The sequence below is a fragment of the Canis lupus genome, chromosome X (assembly GCF_048164855.1).
Source record: "Canis lupus baileyi chromosome X, mCanLup2.hap1, whole genome shotgun sequence".
NCBI lineage: Eukaryota > Metazoa > Chordata > Mammalia > Carnivora > Canidae > Canis > Canis lupus.
The window spans coordinates 116,570,650-116,591,954 of record NC_132876.1 but is presented as its reverse complement, the minus strand read 5'-3'; the positions used below and the strand labels follow the sequence as shown (position 1 = coordinate 116,591,954).

The 21,305-nt window shown below is 42.9% G+C and overlaps 1 protein-coding gene across 3 annotated transcripts in view; it reads left to right on the top strand.

Moving 5' to 3' along the window:
• The first annotated feature begins 851 nt into the window (after positions 1 to 851).
• The window catches only part of FRMPD4 (FERM and PDZ domain containing 4), a 566,448-nt gene continuing 545,994 nt past the window's right edge, over positions 852 to 21,305 (top strand). The window contains exon 1 of one of the 3 annotated variants that reach the window (XM_072818122.1): positions 852 to 1,262. In XM_072818122.1, coding sequence (XP_072674223.1) covers positions 1,231 to 1,262 — 32 coding nt within the window. In that variant the 5' untranslated portion in view covers positions 852 to 1,230. Of the gene's footprint in view, positions 1,263 to 2,110; positions 2,518 to 21,305 lie in introns of those variants that run through there. The other 2 variants (XM_072818123.1, XM_072818121.1) reach the window with 2 other exon arrangements.

Genomic DNA, 21,305 nt, shown 5'->3' with positions numbered 1-21,305 from the left:
ACCAGTTAATGAGCCCTGAAATCCGGGGCAGGGGGACCTTGCGATTTTAAATAGGCTTTTCAGAGGTCTTTCGTTGGACGTGATATTTGTGCAATGCTCGATGTGGCCCAGGAGCTGTTACCGCTGCAGGCAACTGGGGGAAGAGCATCCCAGGCTGAGGGAACAACTAGCGGGAAGAGCCAAAGGTGAGAGGACACCTGCAGAGTTTGCAGCACAGCAAGGAGGCCAGTATTGCTGGGGCTCAGTTAGTGTTGGGGGAAGTAGAGGAATGGGAGAGAGTTTGGGAGGGGAGGAATAGATAGACATCTAGGGCCTTCTTGGTCATGTAGGAGCACAACTTTGGGTTGAAGGGAAATGGGGAGCTTTTGCGGAGTTTTGATTAGACAAGCAACCTTATGTGACCCACATTTAAAACGCATCTCTCCGTCTAGTACATGGAGAATAGATGGTGGCATAAAAAGAAGAGATTTCTCTTTTTTAAACGCGTTGCCTTACTTATGTGACAGGGTTGCTATGAGACTCGAATGCAAAAATGCTTTAAAAAAGGTACAGGACAGTGTAGACCTAAACTACAGTTATTTTACACAGACAACGGGGGGTTCAAAAGCCGAGGTCCCTCTTGTTTCCTCTGTTGACGTGTGGTAACCCCGTTCATGGAATGAAACTAGTATGTCTGTAAGAAGCCAAAGGAAAACCGAGTCTCTTTATTTTTTAAATAATGTAATTTTATGCCTGAGTTTCACATCATTTAGATTTTTTCAGATTGCTACCGATTTTATGTCTCATTTTTGAAAGAAATGCCTTCAAAAAAACAAAGTGGAAGTACTAGACTCGAATACTGGAGACTTTAAATACAGCAGCAGACCCAGAGAGGGGCAGAAGTCTGGGAACTTTAAACCTATTTCCTTTTCCCTAATCCCCTCCGAGAGCTCGAAGCGCACTGGCCAGATCCTCCAACATTTCGGGGGTGGCATCTTTTCTTTGCAGTGGCCCTGCCATCAGGTGAACGCTTCTGGGTGGGAGAACACACACTTTGTGCAGCCATCTGACCTTCAGAGAGTCTGGGGAGAGATTTTAAAGGATTTTGGAGAAGAGGCCTTGAGACTCCAAGGGAAAGAACAAGAAAAAAGAGGCCCGGAGAAGCCTGAGCCTCCGGGGACAGAGAACTGAGTTAATGAAGAGGGCTGATTACCCAAGATAATTATGTAAAAGAGAAGGCTAGAGTTCTACATGGCTGCAACTTGGAGTTTACTCTGCCTAAGGTGAGTGTTTGTTTATGTGTCCGGCGTTTTGTTTTTATGAGTAAGGTTTTTTGGGTTTTTTTTTTTTTTTTTTTTTGGTTTTTTGTTTTTTTCCTTTTGTACCGGCTGCTCAATTTGAGAAAGCGTCTCAGCTCTGCCTCCCAGACCCCGATCGCGTCCCTTCTCCTCCTTTAGATTCGGAGCCCCATTCCTAGCCGTCTCCCCGCCGCTGGCTTCTGGGACCCTCCTCTCCGTACCCCCGTAGCGAGAAGCCGCCCGGTGTGCACCGTCGCCCCTCCAAACGCCTCCCGGTCCTATTTTCTTATTTCTCCAACGCTCGCCGGGTGCTGCTGTCCAAAGACACACCTTCCCAGCCAGCCCAGCTGTCGCGTCTAGCTCCAGTGGTTGGGGGAAGCAGTGGGACCTCTGTGCTCTCCAGACCGAGCCGCGGTGCTGGGCATCTCTCCCTCCCCTTCCCCTTGACAGACCATCCGGCCCGGATCGTCCCTACTCCTTCCCCATCGCTAGTTTTGTTTATGGAACATACCAAGGCTCGGGCAACCTGCGGTTGCACGGCTCTCCCCCGGTTTGGGGAGGGAGGGGGGAGCGTTCGCCGTCCCCGCTGTGCCCGAGACTGTTAGATCAATCTTTCAGATCTGGAGGCACCCGCAGCTGGTGACAGGAGAGCCCCCCCGCCCCCCGCGGGTGGGGGTAGGGAGAGGAGAAGGGACTCAGCTTGGGGAAGGAGGCAGGGAGGCAGCTGCAGTGCCGCGAGGGGTGCGTGCGCGTGTGCCAGGCTCGCCCGCCACCTCCCGGCTCAGTCTGCGCTCCTCCGCTCGCGGGGCAGCCGGGCCGGCGGGCTGGGGAGCGGGAGCGGCGCCCCTCGCCCGGGCCTCGCCTCCCCGGCGCGCCCGGGAGTCCCCCAGGCCGGGGCGCACACCCGGGCCACGCTCCCCACCCCCGCCCCTCGCACCCTCCACGGCCCCCTCTCCGTGGAGTTTTCCAACACGGGCGCCCGTCAATGGTCCTGCTCCGGGATGCACACGCAGCTCACGGCCGGAGGGGGGTAGCAGCCACCGCCTCCAGGTGCGGGCTCTCCAGGTCCGCCGCCGCCACCCGCCGTCGCCGCCACTCGAGCCCCGGGGCGCGCTGAGGTCCCGGCCGGCCATGGGGCTGCCGTTGCTGGCGTGAGAAGGGGGCCGCAGCCTCCGTGCTCGGGGTGCCCGGCTGCCTGCATGGATGTCTTCAGCTTTGTGAAGATTGCAAAGCTCTCGAGGTAGGGGCTGCGCCGGTTCATTTGCACCCGGGGCCGCCGCAGCCGGCAACTTGGTGCTTTATTTTTCGGGAGGCTTGGGGGGAGGCAAAAGCTGGAGAGAGCAGCGGGGCTTAAGGAAGGACTGAAAGGAGGGGGCCAGGGGCTGCGTTCAACTTCTCTCCCACTGGCTGGTGGGGCTTGTGTATCGGCGGCTGTAGAGCACAGGCGCGCGCGCACACACACACACACACACACACACACATGCACACCCTCAGGCACGCACCAATAGTCATGACAGTTTGTTTTCCCTTAGGAAAAACCCCAGTGGTGCTTGGGGGTCACATGTATAATTCAGGGCCAAGCGAAGATGGTTGTAATTGCTACTGGAGGCAAAGCCAGAAGTGCTTGGAGTTTGGGTTCCTGCTTCCTAAGCGGCACTGACCAAAAGTGGCCCCCTGGTCCCCACCCCTAAATTAGACCTCCACACCCTGAAAACTCAGCTTGTAGGTTGACCTGGGTAATTGTCCCGTGTTTCCAGCAGTGACCTAGATGCTGAAGACACGGAGACCGAAGAAAGAGACCTTTTAGCCTTTCCTTGGGTAACTATGTAGTCCCAAGCCCTGAAAAATTGAGAAATTTGCTTCCAAGGGGCCATGTTGTTGAGACAGAAGAAAAATCATGGATTCAGGCAGATTTCTCTGGCAGTGCTGATAGAGGAAGAAGATTTCCACTTTGGGGGCGCCTAGGTGTTACCTGGTCAGAGCATTTGCTCTAGGTTTTCTGCCCTGCTTATGCTTCCAAAGTCTTCATCAAACCCAGGAAGTAGGTCTGTCCTTCTGGCAGTGTGGCGTGAACTGGGAAGCGCCTGGTATGAGAAGGCTTAGAAGACCACACTCCACCTTCTTCACCCACGTCTTTGGGATGATGAGCCTTCTGCCCCTTGAGCTTGGCTCTTTACAGCAGTTACCAACCACGGCCTTAGGAGGTAGACAGGAAGAGTTTTCCAGGATGCAGTTTAGACTTCCTTGGAATTACGAGAAAATGGTTCTAGGTTTTCCTTTATTCCTTAGTGTCAGGGTGGGATGTGTTGATTGCACCAGGCAAGGATGAGCAGCCTCAGATAGCCCGGATAAAAAATGTGTGTTGACTTGGCTTGGCCAAATTACATTTGGGCCATTTCGGAAGCATTCGGTTTGCAAGTTGCCTTTCAGATGTGCCTTTCACCAACATCCACAGGTCTTTATGTGTTCTTAGTGCCCATCTCCACCTTCCCTCTCTGCTCACATGAGTCACTCTTAATGTCACAGCAGATTTTCCAGGGAGAGGGCCCAGGGTAACTTAGTCTGGATAGACATGAGGTATACGGCTGATGGGTAAATATGTCTGTCTTGGAGCAGCCCACGAAGAGGTGTTTTCCCTGCACATCAGAAGACTGACATGTCAAAGGGTGGGTGATTGTAGTGTGGCAAATTGTTTGATCTCACGCCAATATCACAGAGGGCCAGGCATCACACCTCTGTTCTGTTAACTTCCTGCATGCTTCTGCCTATGGCTGGTTTATAAACAGCTGTCGAGTCACAAACCATGGATGGTAAACGGCCGTGAGCAACAGTTTAGTGATTGCCCTGGTGCCATCTGCGTGATGGACAGAGACTGCCGAAGGAAAAGAAGTTCAACAGTATAAAGTAACCAAGATAGATTTTGGTGGCCTCAACTGCTAGAAGTGATAGATGTTAAAAAAACATCCAGAGCCTAGATTTAGTCCTTAAACTTTGGAGTTTGGGAGAGGACAGTGCTGTATATCAGTGAAAAGATGGTTTATATTCATTTTGCTAAATTCTGGGATGCCTTCGTGATATTCACAAATCTGAGTTTTTGCAAAACCCAAGCCAGGCTGTGGGGGATTAGGATCTTATTTTAAAGAGAGGTTAAAATTTAGTAAATGAGTGTGAATTTCACTTTCTGTCCTTAACGTGATCCAAATAGAGTGTTTATTCTAAAGAGAGAAGCTGCACATGTTCTGAGCTTATGTGCCCATTAAGAAATCTTTCATCCATAGGCATTCTTCTTGTTGCTCAGTGTGAGCTCGGCGCTGGTCCCCAAGCTGAGATAGCAGTACGTGTAGAGGGTCATCAGTACGCCGAGGCACATGTTTACAGCTGCTGCTCCCTGGCCTTGTAGGAATAAAGTCTTGTGCATGTGTTTTAAACACTGTTACAGAAATCAGGTTCTTTTCTCAAAGGCGAAGTATAAAAGTGCTTACACTGCAGGATTTTCCTGATTTCAGAATGGATAATCTTCCTAAAGGATTTAGCTTTGATCAGCGTGGTTACTTGAGTGCTTAAAATTCTCGTGGTTTAGAGGTGAACGAACACACACACACAGTTACCCCGGGCCTTCGCCTTGTCTTTGGTTCCCAAGAACTTGAGTTTCTACATGTTAATTCGGGAAGCGGTTGCTGTAGAAAGCATACCTGCTATTTGCCAAATGTCCTGTCTGCGAGTAAAGACAGAGGTAATTACAGAGAATTATTGAGAGACTATGAGTCCACGCTGGAATTAACACAGTAGTTTGACTTCTCAAAGTACCCACGTTTAACCACTTGTTCCCAGAATCTATGCCCTTTTAATCATGTGAAAAAAAAAAAAAAACCTCACAATTCAAATCGCCCCTCAGGAATTCAGTACCACTTTATGGTCATCATTTTTAAATAATGCCACCAAGCGCTGGAATAGCTGGCAAGTCGTGAGCCTCTTCCTCTTTTTGAATGAGTTGTGACCCCTTGATTGCGTGCATCGTGGGTGGCACAATGTATCGTGGTGCTATCCGGAGATGTTTTTTCTTGTTCTTCTAATTTTCTGGTTATTAAACTGTTTGATAGTTTACATGCAATTTTACTTCACTGTTTCCTTGGTAACAGTTATATATCATTTTTCATCCTTGTAGATGAGAGCATTACAGATGATTGCCTTATAAACCAGTAATAGTATAAAAATAGGCATATATTTTTATTGTTACTGCACTTTGTATCGACTATTTCATTTGTAAAGCAGATGCACTCTTTGAAATGTTTATAGGAGAATGCAGTTCAGTAGAAAAACATATGATTATGCCCCCTTCGCCTGAGGGAAGTGATTTGAAACCCAAAACTCATAGGGGTGTTATTAAACTGAGGGATGCTTTCAGGGATTAAATAGCTTGACTTCATGGCTCTTCTTGACACAAAATGGCACACTTTGAGATAATGATTGGGTCCCAATTGTTAATAGGAAGATTATTCCTTATAGAGGTAGGTAAATTTAGAGGCTGCTTTATTTCACATTAGCATGCGGTTGCACAGGCTATTTTGTGGCAAGGATCATCCATTTGAAGAAGAATAAAACTCTATATAGAGAGTTTCCTCAGATTCCTCTGTAAAACCTACTTAGAGACTACTAAACTTCTATTTTTTACCTTTACCATATTCAGAATTAAATATTTCTCCGGGGGAAAGGGAAGTTAAGGAAGCAATGCAAAAGGTCATATTTTTCGCATCTCCTCTCTTTTTACCCAAATAATTGCATTAATATTGCTGATAATAGTGAGCTCTAGAGGCTAGCAACCAAAAACCCCCAAAGACTCTGGATTTGAATTTTATTAAAAATGCTACTTGCTCATCATCCAAGTCCTTTCTGAGTTCTGCTGATTTTTGTGACTGTCAGGAGGTGAAATGATGAACAGTTTCATAACAGAACTAGATTCCTGTTTTAGGAATATTTAACTCTAGTTTCCCAGAGGTTGCTAGTTTGCAGCTGTAAAAGTCTAGTTGCTAGCAGTTCTTGGGGGAAGATGTCTAGTTCAGGCTTTATGCCATTTCAAGCATCTTTCTCTCTCTCTCTTCCTTTCTCCTCTCTCCCTCTTTCTCTCTCTCCTTGGGGCAAGTGAATTTTACCTGCTTGCTATCAGAATTTGATAGAGATAGTCACTTACTGTGAAGTTTACTTGTACTTTAAACACATGACGTGAAAATTCTCACTTTCTGCTTATGGACCTTACAGCTATTCATTTTCTCTTTCTATATGCACATGCACACACATGCACACGCATGTACACACTCACACAGATGCATGGTTCAACTTTATTATTATTCCATTTGGAGTTTGCCATGGAAGTTTAGCTGTGAGAGAATATACATTATTGACGAGCTAGGAATTTATCTTTAAGAATTGACTTAAAATCACTGATTTCATAGTTGGCTCAATAAGAAAAATTGAGAGCATTTTTGAGTTTTTGAGAATATAACCCCCAAATCTACTAACCTTACCATTAAATGATCTTGAACTTTGGGAGCTAATGATAGCAAGGAAAGAAAAATACATAAATAGGTTAAGCCAGGGGTTGGCAAACTATGGCCTGTAGGCCAAATCTGGCTTGCGGACTGTTTTGGTATAGAATGTGAGCTAAGAATGGTTTTCAAAATTAAAAATTGTTTTAGGGACGCCTGGGTGGCTCAGTCAGGTGAAGCATCTGCTTTGGCTCAGGTCACAATCTCAGGGTACTAGGATGGAGCTTGCCTCTCCCTCTCCAGCTCCCCCTGCTAGTTCTCTCTCTCTCTCTCTCTCAAGCAAATAAATAAAGTCTTTAAAAAAATTTTTAAAAAATGGGATGCTTGGGTGGCTCAGTGGTTGAGCATCTGCCTTGGGCTCAGGGCTTGATCCTGGAGCCTGCTTCTCCCTCTGCATGTGTCTCTGCCTTTCTCTCTGTGTCTCTCATAAATAAATAAATAGAATCTTAAAAAAATTTTTTTAAATGAAAATTAGTAGTTAAAAAGATCAAAAGAATAGGATGGAATTGAAGTGTCAGTATTCGTAAATAAAGTTTTATTAAAACACAGCTAGGCTCATGCATTTGTATATCGTCTGAGGCTGTATTTGCTCTACAGCAACGAAGTTTAACAGATACTAACAAGACCTTATGACCCACAAAACCTAAAAGATTTACTATCTGGTCTTTCATAGAAAGTTTACCGACCCCTGGGTTAAACAATGCCTTTTCCTATTTGTCCTTCTTTACATTATCAGAACATGTGTGTGGGCACAAGGATAACCGATTACGTACCTTCACAGAACGGCGGAGCCAGACGCTACTTAAAGCAAGGACAGATTTTAGTCAGTAATACAGCACTGTAATAGGGAAGAGAGTCCAATGTAAACTCAACACAACTTCAATTTGTAGAGAGGTGACCAGACATTTTATTTTATTTTTTAAAGATTTTGTTTATTTATTCATGAGAGACACACAGAGAGAGGCAGAGACATAGGCAGAGGGAGAAGCAGGCTCCCCAGGAGGAGCCCGATGCATCATCCCGGATTCCAGGATCACGCCCTGAGCCAAAGGCAGATGCTAAACCACTGAGCCACCCAGGTGTCTGAGGTGACCTGACATTTTAAAGAGACAATGAGGGGATGGGGAAGGGGTGCGCTGGAGCTCAGTAGAGGCAGGGAAGTGCAAGAGTACCAAAACCGAGAAGGAGATTGGTCCATGTGAAACTCAGATGGGTTTGCTAACTAGCATTTATCCAAGATAGGCTCCTTCCCTCCCACTGAAGCTGGGAGACAGGGGCCCTACTTCAGGTGTTGGCTGGAACAAACAGTATATTCTTTCGACAGCCTCAAAATTTTCTCAAGCAGGTACTGTACGGGGGTGGGCAGTTGGAGTCATCGTAACAATGTGTGGCCTTGAGCTGTTAGAAACTGAGTAAGTGTTTGTTCAGATCTTGATAGACCAAGGTTGAGGCCTTGTGGAGAAAGGGCTCAAAGGAGCCTGGCTAGAGTTTGGTTAAGGAGAGAAACTTTGGTAATACAAAATTTAGCATATCGAGCACATGAATTCACTAATGTACATTCACAATTAATGTGGACCTTATCTTTATTTAAACTTCTGATCTCAAATTACTTGTTTAACTGTTGGACATCAACCATTAGAAGTGAACATATTTGCCCTACTGGTATTCGTTGCACCAGGGACAATTTTGCATCCTTCTTTGGTTGTTGCACCAGGGACAATTTTGCATACTTATTCTTTGATCACTGGGTTGGCCTGCTTTCTTTGTGTTGGGGAGTGGCTAGGGCTGAAATGATAAATGAAAGGATAAAGTGAAATGCAAAGAATTGTGTTCAAGTTTCTTACTTGTGAGAGTGATGCTTCCCTTCCTTAGGCCTTTAAACTTCTAGTTTAACATGGATAGAAAAAGAATGGGCAATAATATTTGTACAGCCTCAATGACATGTGCCCATGAGCTGATAAGCAAGTCCATGGGAGAATGCCTGGTATTTCCTTACAGTACACTTGAGCCATCTGGTCCTAATGGCTGATGACCTTCATTAATCTTTTTCCAAATGGAAGGAAAACTAGATACGTGGGTTTCGTTTTAGGCAGAAGGCTGGAAGTAGACTGTCTCAATTTGGAGTTGAGTTTAACCCAACTTTCTTATGATTTGATTGAGGGCGTTGTAACGAAAAACCATAGGCTACCTTTAGTTCGGCACAGAGAAAACATCTCAAAAGTACGCTGCCTTGCTTCTGAGCAATTTAGGTCATTATGTGCTAAAGCTGCGCAAACTATCTAGGAGAAATCTAAGCCTTAGTTTTAGATAACAAAGTTAACATTCCCATTTTTTTCCTGGCAAAGAGATGAGAAGGGCTTCCTGCCTGAATTCTTCTTTTAGAAATATATTTTCAAGTATGGTTTACAGGATTTGGCATACAATAAATACTCGGTACTAAATAATTAGTGAGCAAAGTTATACACAACCCATTCTCATACTTCTTGCAAATAAATTCTCGTAATTTGTTTAGCTGCACAATTTTCATGATCAGTAACTCAGAAATGTAAAGGAGTACGCACATAGAAATAAATGGCCTGCTTTTGGACTTGGGGAATAAACTTTTATTTCTGTTTTGACCTTTGAAGCATTTTTTTTTTTCTGTGATTGATGGTTAAAAAGTCACCGACGTGGACTTCTAAGAAATCTGTGTGTTACCGCTATCACCTCAAAAGGCAAACTTAGGATTGTGCTAAATGGGTTTTTATGGATGTCAGGAGGTTTTATTTTAGGAAGTCCTCTTTGAATGATAGAACATACTATCGTTTCTATGAAAATAATGTTTCTCAAGTTTGCAAAGGAAAAGTGATTTCCCTATAATTACATTTATTATAGGGCTTTGATTTTTTATGGTGGTCGTTTTCGTATGTTCCATAAATTGTGTAGGGTTTGCTTAATTGAAAATAAGGACATGATAATTTTCTGACAAAGATGAGCTTCAGAGAAAGCAATAGGCCTAGCACGTGTAGGCAGGAATGTGTGGACCAGTGGAGGTCGAAATGCCCTCTGCCCACTTCGGGGCTGTTGTGTGCTGGTTCTGTGTTGGATCATACATCTAACCAGGGCAATTTTACAATGGCTCTTCGAACTGGAGCCCAGGGTGCTTGGCTCTTATGAATCTATAGTCCTAGTTACAAGCCCCTCCGGTGTCCAACTGAATTGTGGCTCAGGGCAATGTTCCCCTCTGTGGCCTAGGCCACCCAATTTGTTTCCCCTGCTTTTATTTTTATGTACTTATTTTATAAGAGCTTTACTACCAGTTTTTGTAAATAAAGTTTTATTGGAACACAGTCATGCTCATTTGTTTATATATTGTCTCTGGTGGCTTTTGGCAGCGTTGAATGGTTGTGACAGAGACCACATGGCTTGCAAGGCCTATAGTATTTATACTCTCTGCCCTTAACAGGAGTATTTTACTGTTCTTCCTTGAGCTCAGTGCTCACATTCACAGCTAGAGCTGTGCCCTGGGTGTCTGCCTATTTTTCTGGGATGGGGAAGGGTGGGTATGGTTGAGGGGTTACCCCACACCCAGCCAGCCTGGCCATCTCTCTGGGGGTCTTTACCTCTTAGCACTCATTGTACCACTTGAGAGTGCATTTACAAGTTTTCTTCTCTTTTAAAGATTCTATTTCTGGGACGCCTGGGTGGCTCAGCGGTTGAGTATCTGCCTTTGGTTCAGGGCGTGATCCTGGGGTCCTGGGATTGAGTCCTGCATTGGGCTCCCCACCTGGAGCCTGCTTCTCCCTTTGCCTATGTCTTTACCTCTCTCTGTGTCTCTCATGAATAGGTAAATGGAACATTTAAAAAATAATAAAGATTTAATTTCTTTACTTGAGAGAGGGAGAGAAAGCACTAGCAGGGGGAGAGACAGAAGGAGAGGGATGAACAGACTCCTTGCTGAGCCCCAACGTGGGGCTCCATCCCAGGGTCGCAAGATCATGATCTGAGCTGAAGTCAGATGCTTTTTTGTTAAAAGATTATTTATTCATTTATTTGACAGAGAGTACAAGCAGGAGGAGATGCAGGAAGAGGGAGAGGGAGAAGCAGGCTCCTCGCCCGAGCAGGGAGCATGATATGGGGCTCAAACCCAGGACCCCAGGATCATGACCTGAGCTGAAGGCAGATGTTTAACTGGCTGAACCATCCAGGTGCTCCTTGAAGTTTTCTAAAGTTCTAAACAAATCCTCTATCTCTGTGTTCCTTCATGTACTTGGGGCAAAATCCTCATTCTTTATCTCTACCCTATTGGGGTTGGCCCTCTTTTTTTTTTTTTCCATCTTATTTCTGGATGTTTGTGATTTGTCTTTCCCAGCCTTAACTTCCTACTCAACCCCCAAACACACATGTGCACACATTTTTATATACCAGCAAGCACACACACACACACACACACACACATTCTACCTCTGTGTTGAACTCTATTTATTTACTTACTTGTTTTTTATGTTGAACTTTTTAGAAGTCTTAAATGATGTCACACCCCCGAGCCTTTGCATATAGTCTTCATTATGTCTAGAACACTCTTGACCTTGCCTCCTTTTTACCTGAAAAAGTACTATTTGTCTTTTATGTTGTAGAGGGGTTTTTGTTTGTTTGCGTTTTTGTTATGTTTTAGTTTCCAATCTAAGATTGTTCTATGTAGCCTTTTCCAACTTTCCAATCCTGGGCTAAATGGCTGACTAGCATGTTTTGTTAGTTTAGATAGTCCAACTATTTTAAGGGATCAACCCCTCAGTTGTTAGCAGCTTATCTCTGCTGACCTGGAGACCCAAACACGTGTTGCTGATGGAGGGGAGGGATTCTGTGAGACACTCAGAGAACCTGCAAGACGGAGGCTGTCTTACCTTCAGCTTGAGATTCAAGCTGAAGCCCATCAACATTCATCTGACAGATGAGGGGAGAGAAATGGTTGAAGATTGGCTGGGAGGTTTTGAAAGGTCATGCCTGGAATTGAGGATATGATTCTGCCCACCCTCCATTTACCAGGACCCTGGTTACACCTAACTGCAAGGATTGCTGGGAAATTTAATCCAGCTGTGCACCCAGTAGCTAATGCAGGTCCCGACTTCGTCGTAACATGTATTCACTATGTGGTAGATTGTTCTTTGTTCCCAATTCTTAAACCCTTCCTAAATCCAGGCCTCTTCTATGTGACATAACAGTTCCTCCTGCTAGAGGTGGAGTTGCCTTCCCTGCCTCATTGCTCTTGGGCTTCTGACTTACTTTGGCCAACAGGAGGTGGGCCAGGGTCACAGGGTATCTATCCATTTTCGTAGAAGACCTTAAGGGGCTGTGTGCATTTCTTTTTCCTTCCAGCATTGCTATAGGAAGAAGTGCCTGCAGTAGTATGTTGGTCCCAGAAGCTAGATTCACATGGCGCAGCACCATCCTGCAAACCTGTGAGCATGAAAACATGCTAGTTGTTGGCTGACACTGAGTTTTGGGAAGTTTGTTATACAGCATCATGGTGGCAGTAGTTGAGTAGGACACATTGTATTATTTTTTTTAAGATTTTATTTATTTATTCATGAGATACACACACACACACACACACACACACACACAGAGGCAGAGACACAGGCAGAGGGAGAGGCAGGCTCCATGCAGGGAGCCCGATGTGGGACTGGATCCCGGGACTCCAGGATGACGCCCCAGGCCAAGGGCAGGCGCTAAACCGCTGAGCCAGCCACCCAGGGATCCCCGACACATTGTATTATAATTCAGTCCAATTTTGCATTGTTTGAGGGCAAACCCTCTTCATATGACACCTCCTTGGTTCAGGGTAGATACTAAGTATTCGGTGAGTTATGAATGAATCAGAGTGAAACCATGCTGCATTGCACGTGGTGTCAGGTGTTGATTATCACAGCTACGGCTGCTTTGGCACTTCATTCAGCAGATCTGACAGCTCCTGATTTTGAGGATCTGCCTCTAGTACTTGCGCCCGCTGGACACTAGGCAGCGAACCACTGCCTGCAGCTAGAAGTCCAGCCAGAACCCCTCGTTCTGACACTTGTTCTCTTTCCCTTCCTTCAAGTCCTAGTGTTCACCAGTTATACACATTGTTTCTCTACCGCCACAAGAGAATTGTGCATAATATTTGTTTTTTTTTTTTAATATTTGTAACATACTTAAAGATTTGATAATGAGACTTTTGTGTCCTTAAATGTCATATTAAAGAATCTATGATCAAGGTATTTTACGTACAGTACATTGAGTAAATGTAATGACTGGGAAGTGGAATACTCACTACACTAAATGAAAGGCACATATTTGGGGGTGGGGCTTCTCTGGCTCAGTGGGTGGAGCCTGTGACTCTTGATCTTGGTGTTGTGAGTTCAAGCCCCATGTTGGATGTAGAGATTACTTATAAATCTTTAAAAAATGTTATTTAAATAAAGTGCATATATTTGACCTAGAGTTAGCTTTTATATTGCCCTTTTAAAATATCACCATGAATGAGGAAATTTTAAGAAATCAGTCTATGAGAACATTGCTTAAAAATGAATATGAGGGGACACTGACACCTGGGTGGCTCAGTAGATGAGCTTCTGCCTTTGGCTCAGGTCGTGATCACAGGGTCCTGGGATCGAATCCCACATTTGGCTTCCCCGGGGAGCCTGTGTCTCTGCCTCTCTCTGTGTCTCTCATGAATAAATAAATAAATAATCTTTTTAAAAAAATGAACGCGAGATACAGTGCAGAGGTCAGGGAAAAGTACAAGGAGATGCTCTATAAAGTGATATAGGAAGATCTCTGGATATATATTAATGTACACATCTCTCTCTCTCTCTCTTTTTAAGATTTTACTTATTTATTCGAGATACCAAGAGAGGCAGAGACATAGGCAGAGGGAGATGGAGAAGCAGGCTCCCCCCAAGGAGCCTGATGCGGGATTTGATCCTAGGACCCCGGGATCACGACCTGAGCCAAAGGCAGATGCTCAGCCGCTGAGCACCCAGGAACCGTGTACATCTTTTATCTATTTTAAAGTAAGCTCTACATCCAATGTGGGGCTCAAACTCACCAACCCGAGATCAGGAGTCCCAAGCTTCACCAACTGAGCCAGCCAGGCGCCCCTGGGTACATTTATTGTTTAAGTGAGAATAGTAAGATGCAAAACTGTTTAAAAACTAGAGGATTAGGTATATATTTTTTTCTTGTGTTTGTATAAAAATGACTGGAAGGATACATAAGAAACTAAAAGCAGAATTTAACTCTGTAAATTAGGGGCACAGGGAGTTATGTGTGAGAGAGACTGGTCCCCACGTCCCCATTCACACTTCATATTTTATTTTGATTTTTGAACCCGAGGACTATATGAACCATTAACAAGTAAATTTGAATTTCAAAAAAGCCACTACTTGACAATAGCTAGGCCTCCCAGATCCTGTAAGTCTTCTTTAGCATATGAAAATCCTTTTGGAAACTTCCCTTGTCTTTACTTACCCCAACTCCATAGTATATAATCAATTGCTCCTCAGCAATTTCTGCCCCTGGGTCCTATCCGTGGGCTTTAATAAAAACGACTCTTTGCACTGGGTGTTTGGTGGGCGGGGCTAATAAGATACATAAATCCAAAGTCCAAACAGTATCAGTAAGTTTTCAAATGTTTTTCTGATTGTAGAAGTGAGATAACTGTATTGTAGAAAGTTTTGAGAATATAGAAAGGAAAATATATAGAAATATTTGAAATTTCATCAGCCAGATATAATCACTGTTATCTATTTTCTTTAATCTTTCCTTTCGTTTTACATAGTATCATATATACATGAATCTATACTTCACATTTTTACAAAACATTGTTTTTGTATCATTAAAAATTCTTTATAAATGGGAGCCCTGGGTGGCTCAGGCAGCTAAGCATCTGCCTTTGGCTCAAGTCCTGATCTCAGGGCCCTGGGAATCCCTGCATTGAGCTTCCTGCTCATCGGGGAGCCTGCTCCTCCCTTTCCCTCTGCTCCCCACCCCCTTGTGCTTCCTCTCTCAAATAAACAAATAAAACCTTTAAAATATTCTTGTAAATATAAAATACATAGCTACATATGCTACAGTTTAGTGAATGACTTCTTATTTAATTAACATTTAGATCATTTCTAGTGTTTTGACTTGGATGAACACTGTGATGCAATAAATATCTTTACAGCTAAGTCTTTGGATTATGGACATTTTTTATGACATTAATAATAGCATACTGAATATTTCAAAACTCATAAAAGTCAGAAGGTAGTTTGAGATGCCATTAAGTGATATTCAAATTTTATGCTAAAATTGTGGGCATTCTAGTTCCTCATAGGTATTAAAATTGACGAGCAGAATTTGTCCGGGGACCTGAACCTCATGACAAGACATGAAGCAGTTGGTGGTGGGGAAAGCTTGAGTAATGGTGGTTGGAACTTTCAGGTTGATTTTGAGCAAGTCAGCCTTTGTTTCCTCAAATTGTGCAGTGGGGAAATCGTGTAATATTGTCTCTAAATTTGATTCTAGGGCAGCCCCGGTGGCGCAGCGGTTTAGCGCTGCCTGCAGCCTAGGATGTGATCCTGGAGACCCTGGATCAAGTCCCACGTCGGGCTCCCTGCATGGTGCCTGCTTCTCCCTCTGCCTGTGTCTCTGCCTCTCTCTCTCTGTGTCTCTATGAATAAATAAATAAATAATCTTTAAAAAATAAAATAAAATAAAATAAATTTGATTCTACTTCTAGAATTCTATCATTTTACCATAGAATAAGCAAATTCTAAGAAGAGCATCCATGAGAACTTTGATTAAAATAGGATGAAACACTATGCAGTTGTAAAAAATAAAGAAAAAAAGAATGTTCTATGCAGTGATTTAAAATGATCTCCAGGATATATTTATTAAGTAAAAATAAACTACACAACAGTAAACATGCTTGTATTTACATAAAAAATACTGAAAGGATACATAAGAAAATAATAAAAATGCTATTAGAATGGGGGGGAGGGGATTCCTGGGTGGCTCAGTGGTTTAGTGCCTGCCTTCGGCCCAGGGCTTGATCCTGGAGTCCCAGAATTGATTCCCACATCGGCCTCCCTGCATGGAGCTTGCTTCTCCCTCTGCCTGTGTCTCTGCCTCTCTCTCTCTCTCTCTCTCTCTCTGTGTCTCTCATGAATAAATAAATAAAATCTTTAAAAAAAAGAATAAAAAAAAAAAGAATGGGGGGAGGTTAAGGGGCACCTGGCTGACATAGTTGATAGAGCATGGACTCTGGATCTCAGGGTTGTGAGTTTAAGCCCCACGTTGAATGTAGAGCTTACTTAAAAAAAAAAAAAAAGAATGGGGGAGATAGGGAGAGAAGAAAGTTTGCTTAGAAGAAATAAATTGGGTAAATATGATCCTCCCAATAGGATAAAATGTTGAAAAATTTGCTCCAGATGAAATATAAATTGCCAAATCAGGCCATTCTAACCTATAAGTTCCTAGTTTTCTCTATTTAGAACTAATGAAATAAAAGATAATTCAATATATTAAGGATATATATCTGAAAAGTATAATAGAAATTTCAGATTTATAAAATTTTCATGGTAATTTTTATTAGCAAATGCAGATAAAGCTGGAAGATGGGATGGTATCATTTAAAAGGTGTTAACTTTTTGTATAGAATTGAGAGTACTCTGAAGCAAAATTTCTTCAGTTTCTTAATCTAGTTTAGCTTTTCTCTCATAGGAATATAAACAAAAATATTTTTCTTTTTTCTCTACCTTCCAGCAAGGAATGCTTATTTTATATGTTTTTAAACTTAAAATGTGTTAGTTTTTGACAGCAGTATTAACATCTTATCTTCTGATAATCTTCCACTCATCAAAAGGGGACAACTTGGTGTGTTTTGGAGAACCCATTCTGGGGATGTACTGATGGATGTTTCCTTTAGGACCGTAATTTGGTTATGATGCCATTAGTTCATAATTTGGCTTTCCGGTTAAGATCATGTTGACAGGTTAAAGAATAGAATGCTATTTAACTAAGTTGATGGAACACACGCAGGAGGCAATAAAGTGCCTAATCCTTCTCTACTGGTTAATTCTTTAGTTGACCTCACTTCTTTAGTACTATTGTGGTCATATATAACTCCCTCAACTTCCATTTATCTAGAATATAGTAATGTGTTCAATCAAATCGTCTATTATAGGTACATGTGTTAACATTTGTTGAAGATCATCAGAACACAAGAAGATATATGCATAAAACCATTCTGGGGTATAATTCATACTTTTATTTCTGACCTAGAAGTCATTTCTGATTTTTTTTCCTGTGTCCTAGTTAGGGATCAAGGGCTGGCAAACTACAGCCTCTGGACCAAATCCAACCTGTTGCCTGTTTGTATAAAGCTAAGAATGGTTATTACATTTTTAAATGGTTCCCCCAAATCAAAAGAAGAATATTTCATGGTATGTGAAAACTATATGAGAATGAAATGTTAAGTATCCAAAAATAAAGTTTTATTGGCACACAGCCATCCCTATTATGTATTGTTTGTGGCTGCTTCCTTGATACAATTGGAGAGCTGAATGATTGCTATGGAAAATATATGATCCACAAAGCCTAAAATATCTCCTCTATACAGAAAGTTTGCTGAGCCTTGTCCTATGTCATCAAATATCAAGTGGTGCTTGGTGAGAAGAGAATTAAAAATGAATATGTAGATACAGATTTAGATATATAAATATTTTTATCTTTTTGGGTTTTTTTTTTTAAAGATTTTATTTATTTATTCATGGACACAGAGGGAGAGAGGCAGAGACACAGGCAGAGGGAGAAGCAGGCTCCACGCAGGGAGCCCGACGTGGGACTCGATCTCGGGTCTCCAGGATCACATCCCAGGCTGCAGGCGGCACCAAACCGCTGTGCCACCAGGGCTGCCCTCTTTTTGGGTTTTTGGAAATCCTGCATAAATGGGATGCTAGATAGTATCACTTTGCACTTACAGATGATTCTCTGTATAAATGTTCTTACTTTGGACAATCCTGTCTCTTCTCCAGTAGATTTTAAACAATTTGAATCGAAATTATCTAATAGAGGTGCCTGGCTGGCTCGGTTGGAAGACTCTTGATCTTGAGGTCCTGAGTTTGAGCCCCACTTTGGGTGTAGAGATTACTTAAAAAAATAAATATTTTAAAAAAATCATCTTGTAAATGGTTAAGTCCTCCTGCTGTGCTTTCTTTCTTTCCCACAAGGAAGATCTAATAACCTACACATGTTATATAGTAAAGGATTCAAAGCAAAAAGCTGATAAACTGTTTCCCTTTTGTCTACGGATTGTTTTGCTATGACAGGTGAATGCTTTGAAGGAAAGTGTAGAAACCACACTGGAAAAGTATGTGTGGGAGGATAGAAGAAATAGAAGAGGATGTGAACCCCCCGACCCTGGCCGGTCCTACTTGGTTATCTGACTCTGTCTACTTCCTAGGAAGTGTACATCAAAACTCCAGTACAACATAGATAGTTTATTTAGGGATACCTATACTTAGTAGTTCTTGTATAACCTAAATAGCTTCTATGTTTTAAGGTTAAAAATGTCATCTTCGCTATGTTTTCTTATTATGTGTATCAGTTAGGATATTTTAGCTGCAAATAAAGGACTGCTTTACTGAAATTGGCTTACACACTATATTTCTAGAGGTAGGTGGTTCCTGGATTGGGCTTCATTGACTCAAGCTCTTTCCTTCTTCTCCACCAGCTTTATGCTTGTTACCTCATGCATGTAAAGTGGTTGCCACAGTTCCAGGCATTGTATCATCCTATGGCTGTGTTCAGAGGCAGGAAATAGGGTGGCTGGAGCATTGTGAGCATTTTCCTTATCTCTCTCTCTTATCATGGAAGAACATCTTTTGCAAGAGCTGAGGATCTTCCCTTACAGTATCCTTGACCAGAGTGGGTCTCCTGGCCATACCTAGCAAAGGGCAATCAGATATTCATTTCTGACTTACCTCTCCAGAGATCCTAACACTCAGAATCAGAGTCCTAATAGCATGGAAAAAGAAAAGAAGTAAATAAAGCAGTCAACATGCTATTCCTCTTCAATATTTTCTCTTTTAACCAGAGCTGCACTTTTGGAGAACAGCAACAAGGCTCTTGTTTGCAGAAGAAACACTTGAATTTGAAAGGTAGCTATAAAATGTCCATTTGGACACTATACTCATATTCTGGTAGAATTATGTGGCCCTTATTGCTCTGTGATCAAATAGTAAGTGTATTACTTAGGATGCTGTCAGCAGTGAGTGGTAGAAAACATAACTACAGATGGCTTGAGGAGGAGGGCAATTTATTCTCTTATATAAGAAATCCAGAGTTATGGGGCACCTAGTTGGCTAAGTCAAAAAGCATGCAACTCTTGATCTCAAGGTCATGAGTTCAAGCCCCACAATGGATGTAGAGATTACTAAAAAAAAAAAAAAAAAAAAAAAAAAAAGAAAAGATAAAAATCCAGAGGTAGAGCCACTTTAGAGTTGGTTAACTGGATTCAAGGGTTTTGTCATCTTTTTCATGCACCGCATAAGCATGTGGCCTGAACCTCTTATGGTCACAAAGTGACTATAGTATCTCCATCGATCGTATCTTCACACACACACACACACACACACACTGATGATGGGGTGCCTCCCTGGCTTAGTAGGTGGAGCATGCAACTCTTGGTCTTCGGGTTGTGAGTTCAAACCCCACGTTGGGTGTAGAGATTACTTAAAAATAAAATCTTAGGGGATCCCTGAGTGGCTCAGCGGTTTGGTGCCTGCCTTCAGCCCAGGGCGTGATCCAGGAGTCCTGGGATCAAGTCCCACGTCAGGTTCCCTGCATGGAGCCTGCTTCTCCCTTTGCCTGTGTCTCTGCCTCTCTCTCCCTCTCTCTGTGTATCTCATGAATAAATAAATAAAATCTTTAAAATAAAATAAAATCTTAAAAAAATGAGAGAGGAGTAGAATATGTTGTTTCTATGCTTCTCTTTTTGAGAGTGTGAAAAAATTTCCCAGAAACCTCATAGCAGAGTCCCTTGATCTGACATTGTCTAGGACTATCATTGTGTCTCATGTCTTTCTTAAATCTACCTGGTAAAGGGAATCACCATGGCTGGTTTAGGCTTACAGACGTTGGCACTGTGATCTGTGGACCAAATGCAGCCTATCACCTGTTTTTATAAATAGAGTTTATTAGAATACAGCCATGCCCATTTGTATACTTAAAATTTATGGCTACTTTTGTACTACAACAACTGAGTTGAGTAGTTGCAACAGAGACCATAGAGCCCTTGAAGCTCAAAAGCTTTATTTACTATCTGGTCCTTTATAGAAAAGGTTTGCTGAGCCCTGTTTTTTTTTTTTTTTTTTTAAAGATTTATTTATTTATTTATGATAGACAGAGAGAGAGAGAGAGAGGCAGAGACACAGGAGGAGGGAGAAGCAGGCTCCATGCAGGGAGCCCGACGTGGGACTTGATCCCGGGACTCCAGGATCGCGCCCTGGGCCAAAGGCAGGCGCTAAACCACTGAGCCACCCAGGGATCCCCTGAGCCCTGGTTTAGAGAACCAATGGTTCTCAAGTGGAAAACAGGTATTGGGCAATGCCCCTGAATGTTCTAGTTGTTAATGATGTTGGGGCCCGGGGTCCTATGGCCATAAATTGGGAAGGGACCAGGGATACCAAGCATCCTAACATAAGCAAAATAGTTGGGTGTAATGAAGAGTTGTCCCACTCATAATCGCACTGGGACCCTCCTATGGACAAACACTGACATATCAATTAAGAGTCAGTTTCTAGCATGGGAGAGGACCTCAGCTCCTGCTACCCCCATCTTACCCCCAACCCAGTATATGGCCAGCTAAAACCTCTGCAAAATTGAGACTATGGGGAAAGAAGGAGAGGAAATTGTTGGTTCTACAGCCTAAAGTGCTGACTGTGGAGAGCAGAGAGGATTTGCTAAATTGATATGCAGAAAGGGATGGATGCACCGATACCTGATCATTGTGGACTGACTCATCAGACAAGGACAGTGGTTTCCCTGAGGGGGAGTAGCTCACAGTGCTGGAGTTTTACCTGAGTGGTTAATGAGCTCTCCTGTGTTCCATATGCTACAGGATTGGAGTTCACATGAACTGAAAAGATCTTTTCTTTCATGCTGTTCTGTAATGAACAAATTATTTCTGACAAGAATGTGTTAACCATCTGATCAAAAATAAGGTTTAAAAGATAAGTATAGGGACACCTGGGTGGCTCAGCAGTTGGGCGCCTGCCTTCCACTCAGGTTGTGATCCTGGGATCCGGGATCGAGTTCTGCATTGGGCTCCCTGCAGGGAGCCTGCTTCTCCCTCTGCCTGTGTCTCTGCCTCTCTCTCTCAGTCTGTCTCTCATGAATAGATAAATAAATCTTTAAAAAAAAAAGATAACTATAAACAAATAATTTAAAATAATTTTTCTTGGCATTTATGATAAAGCCAATT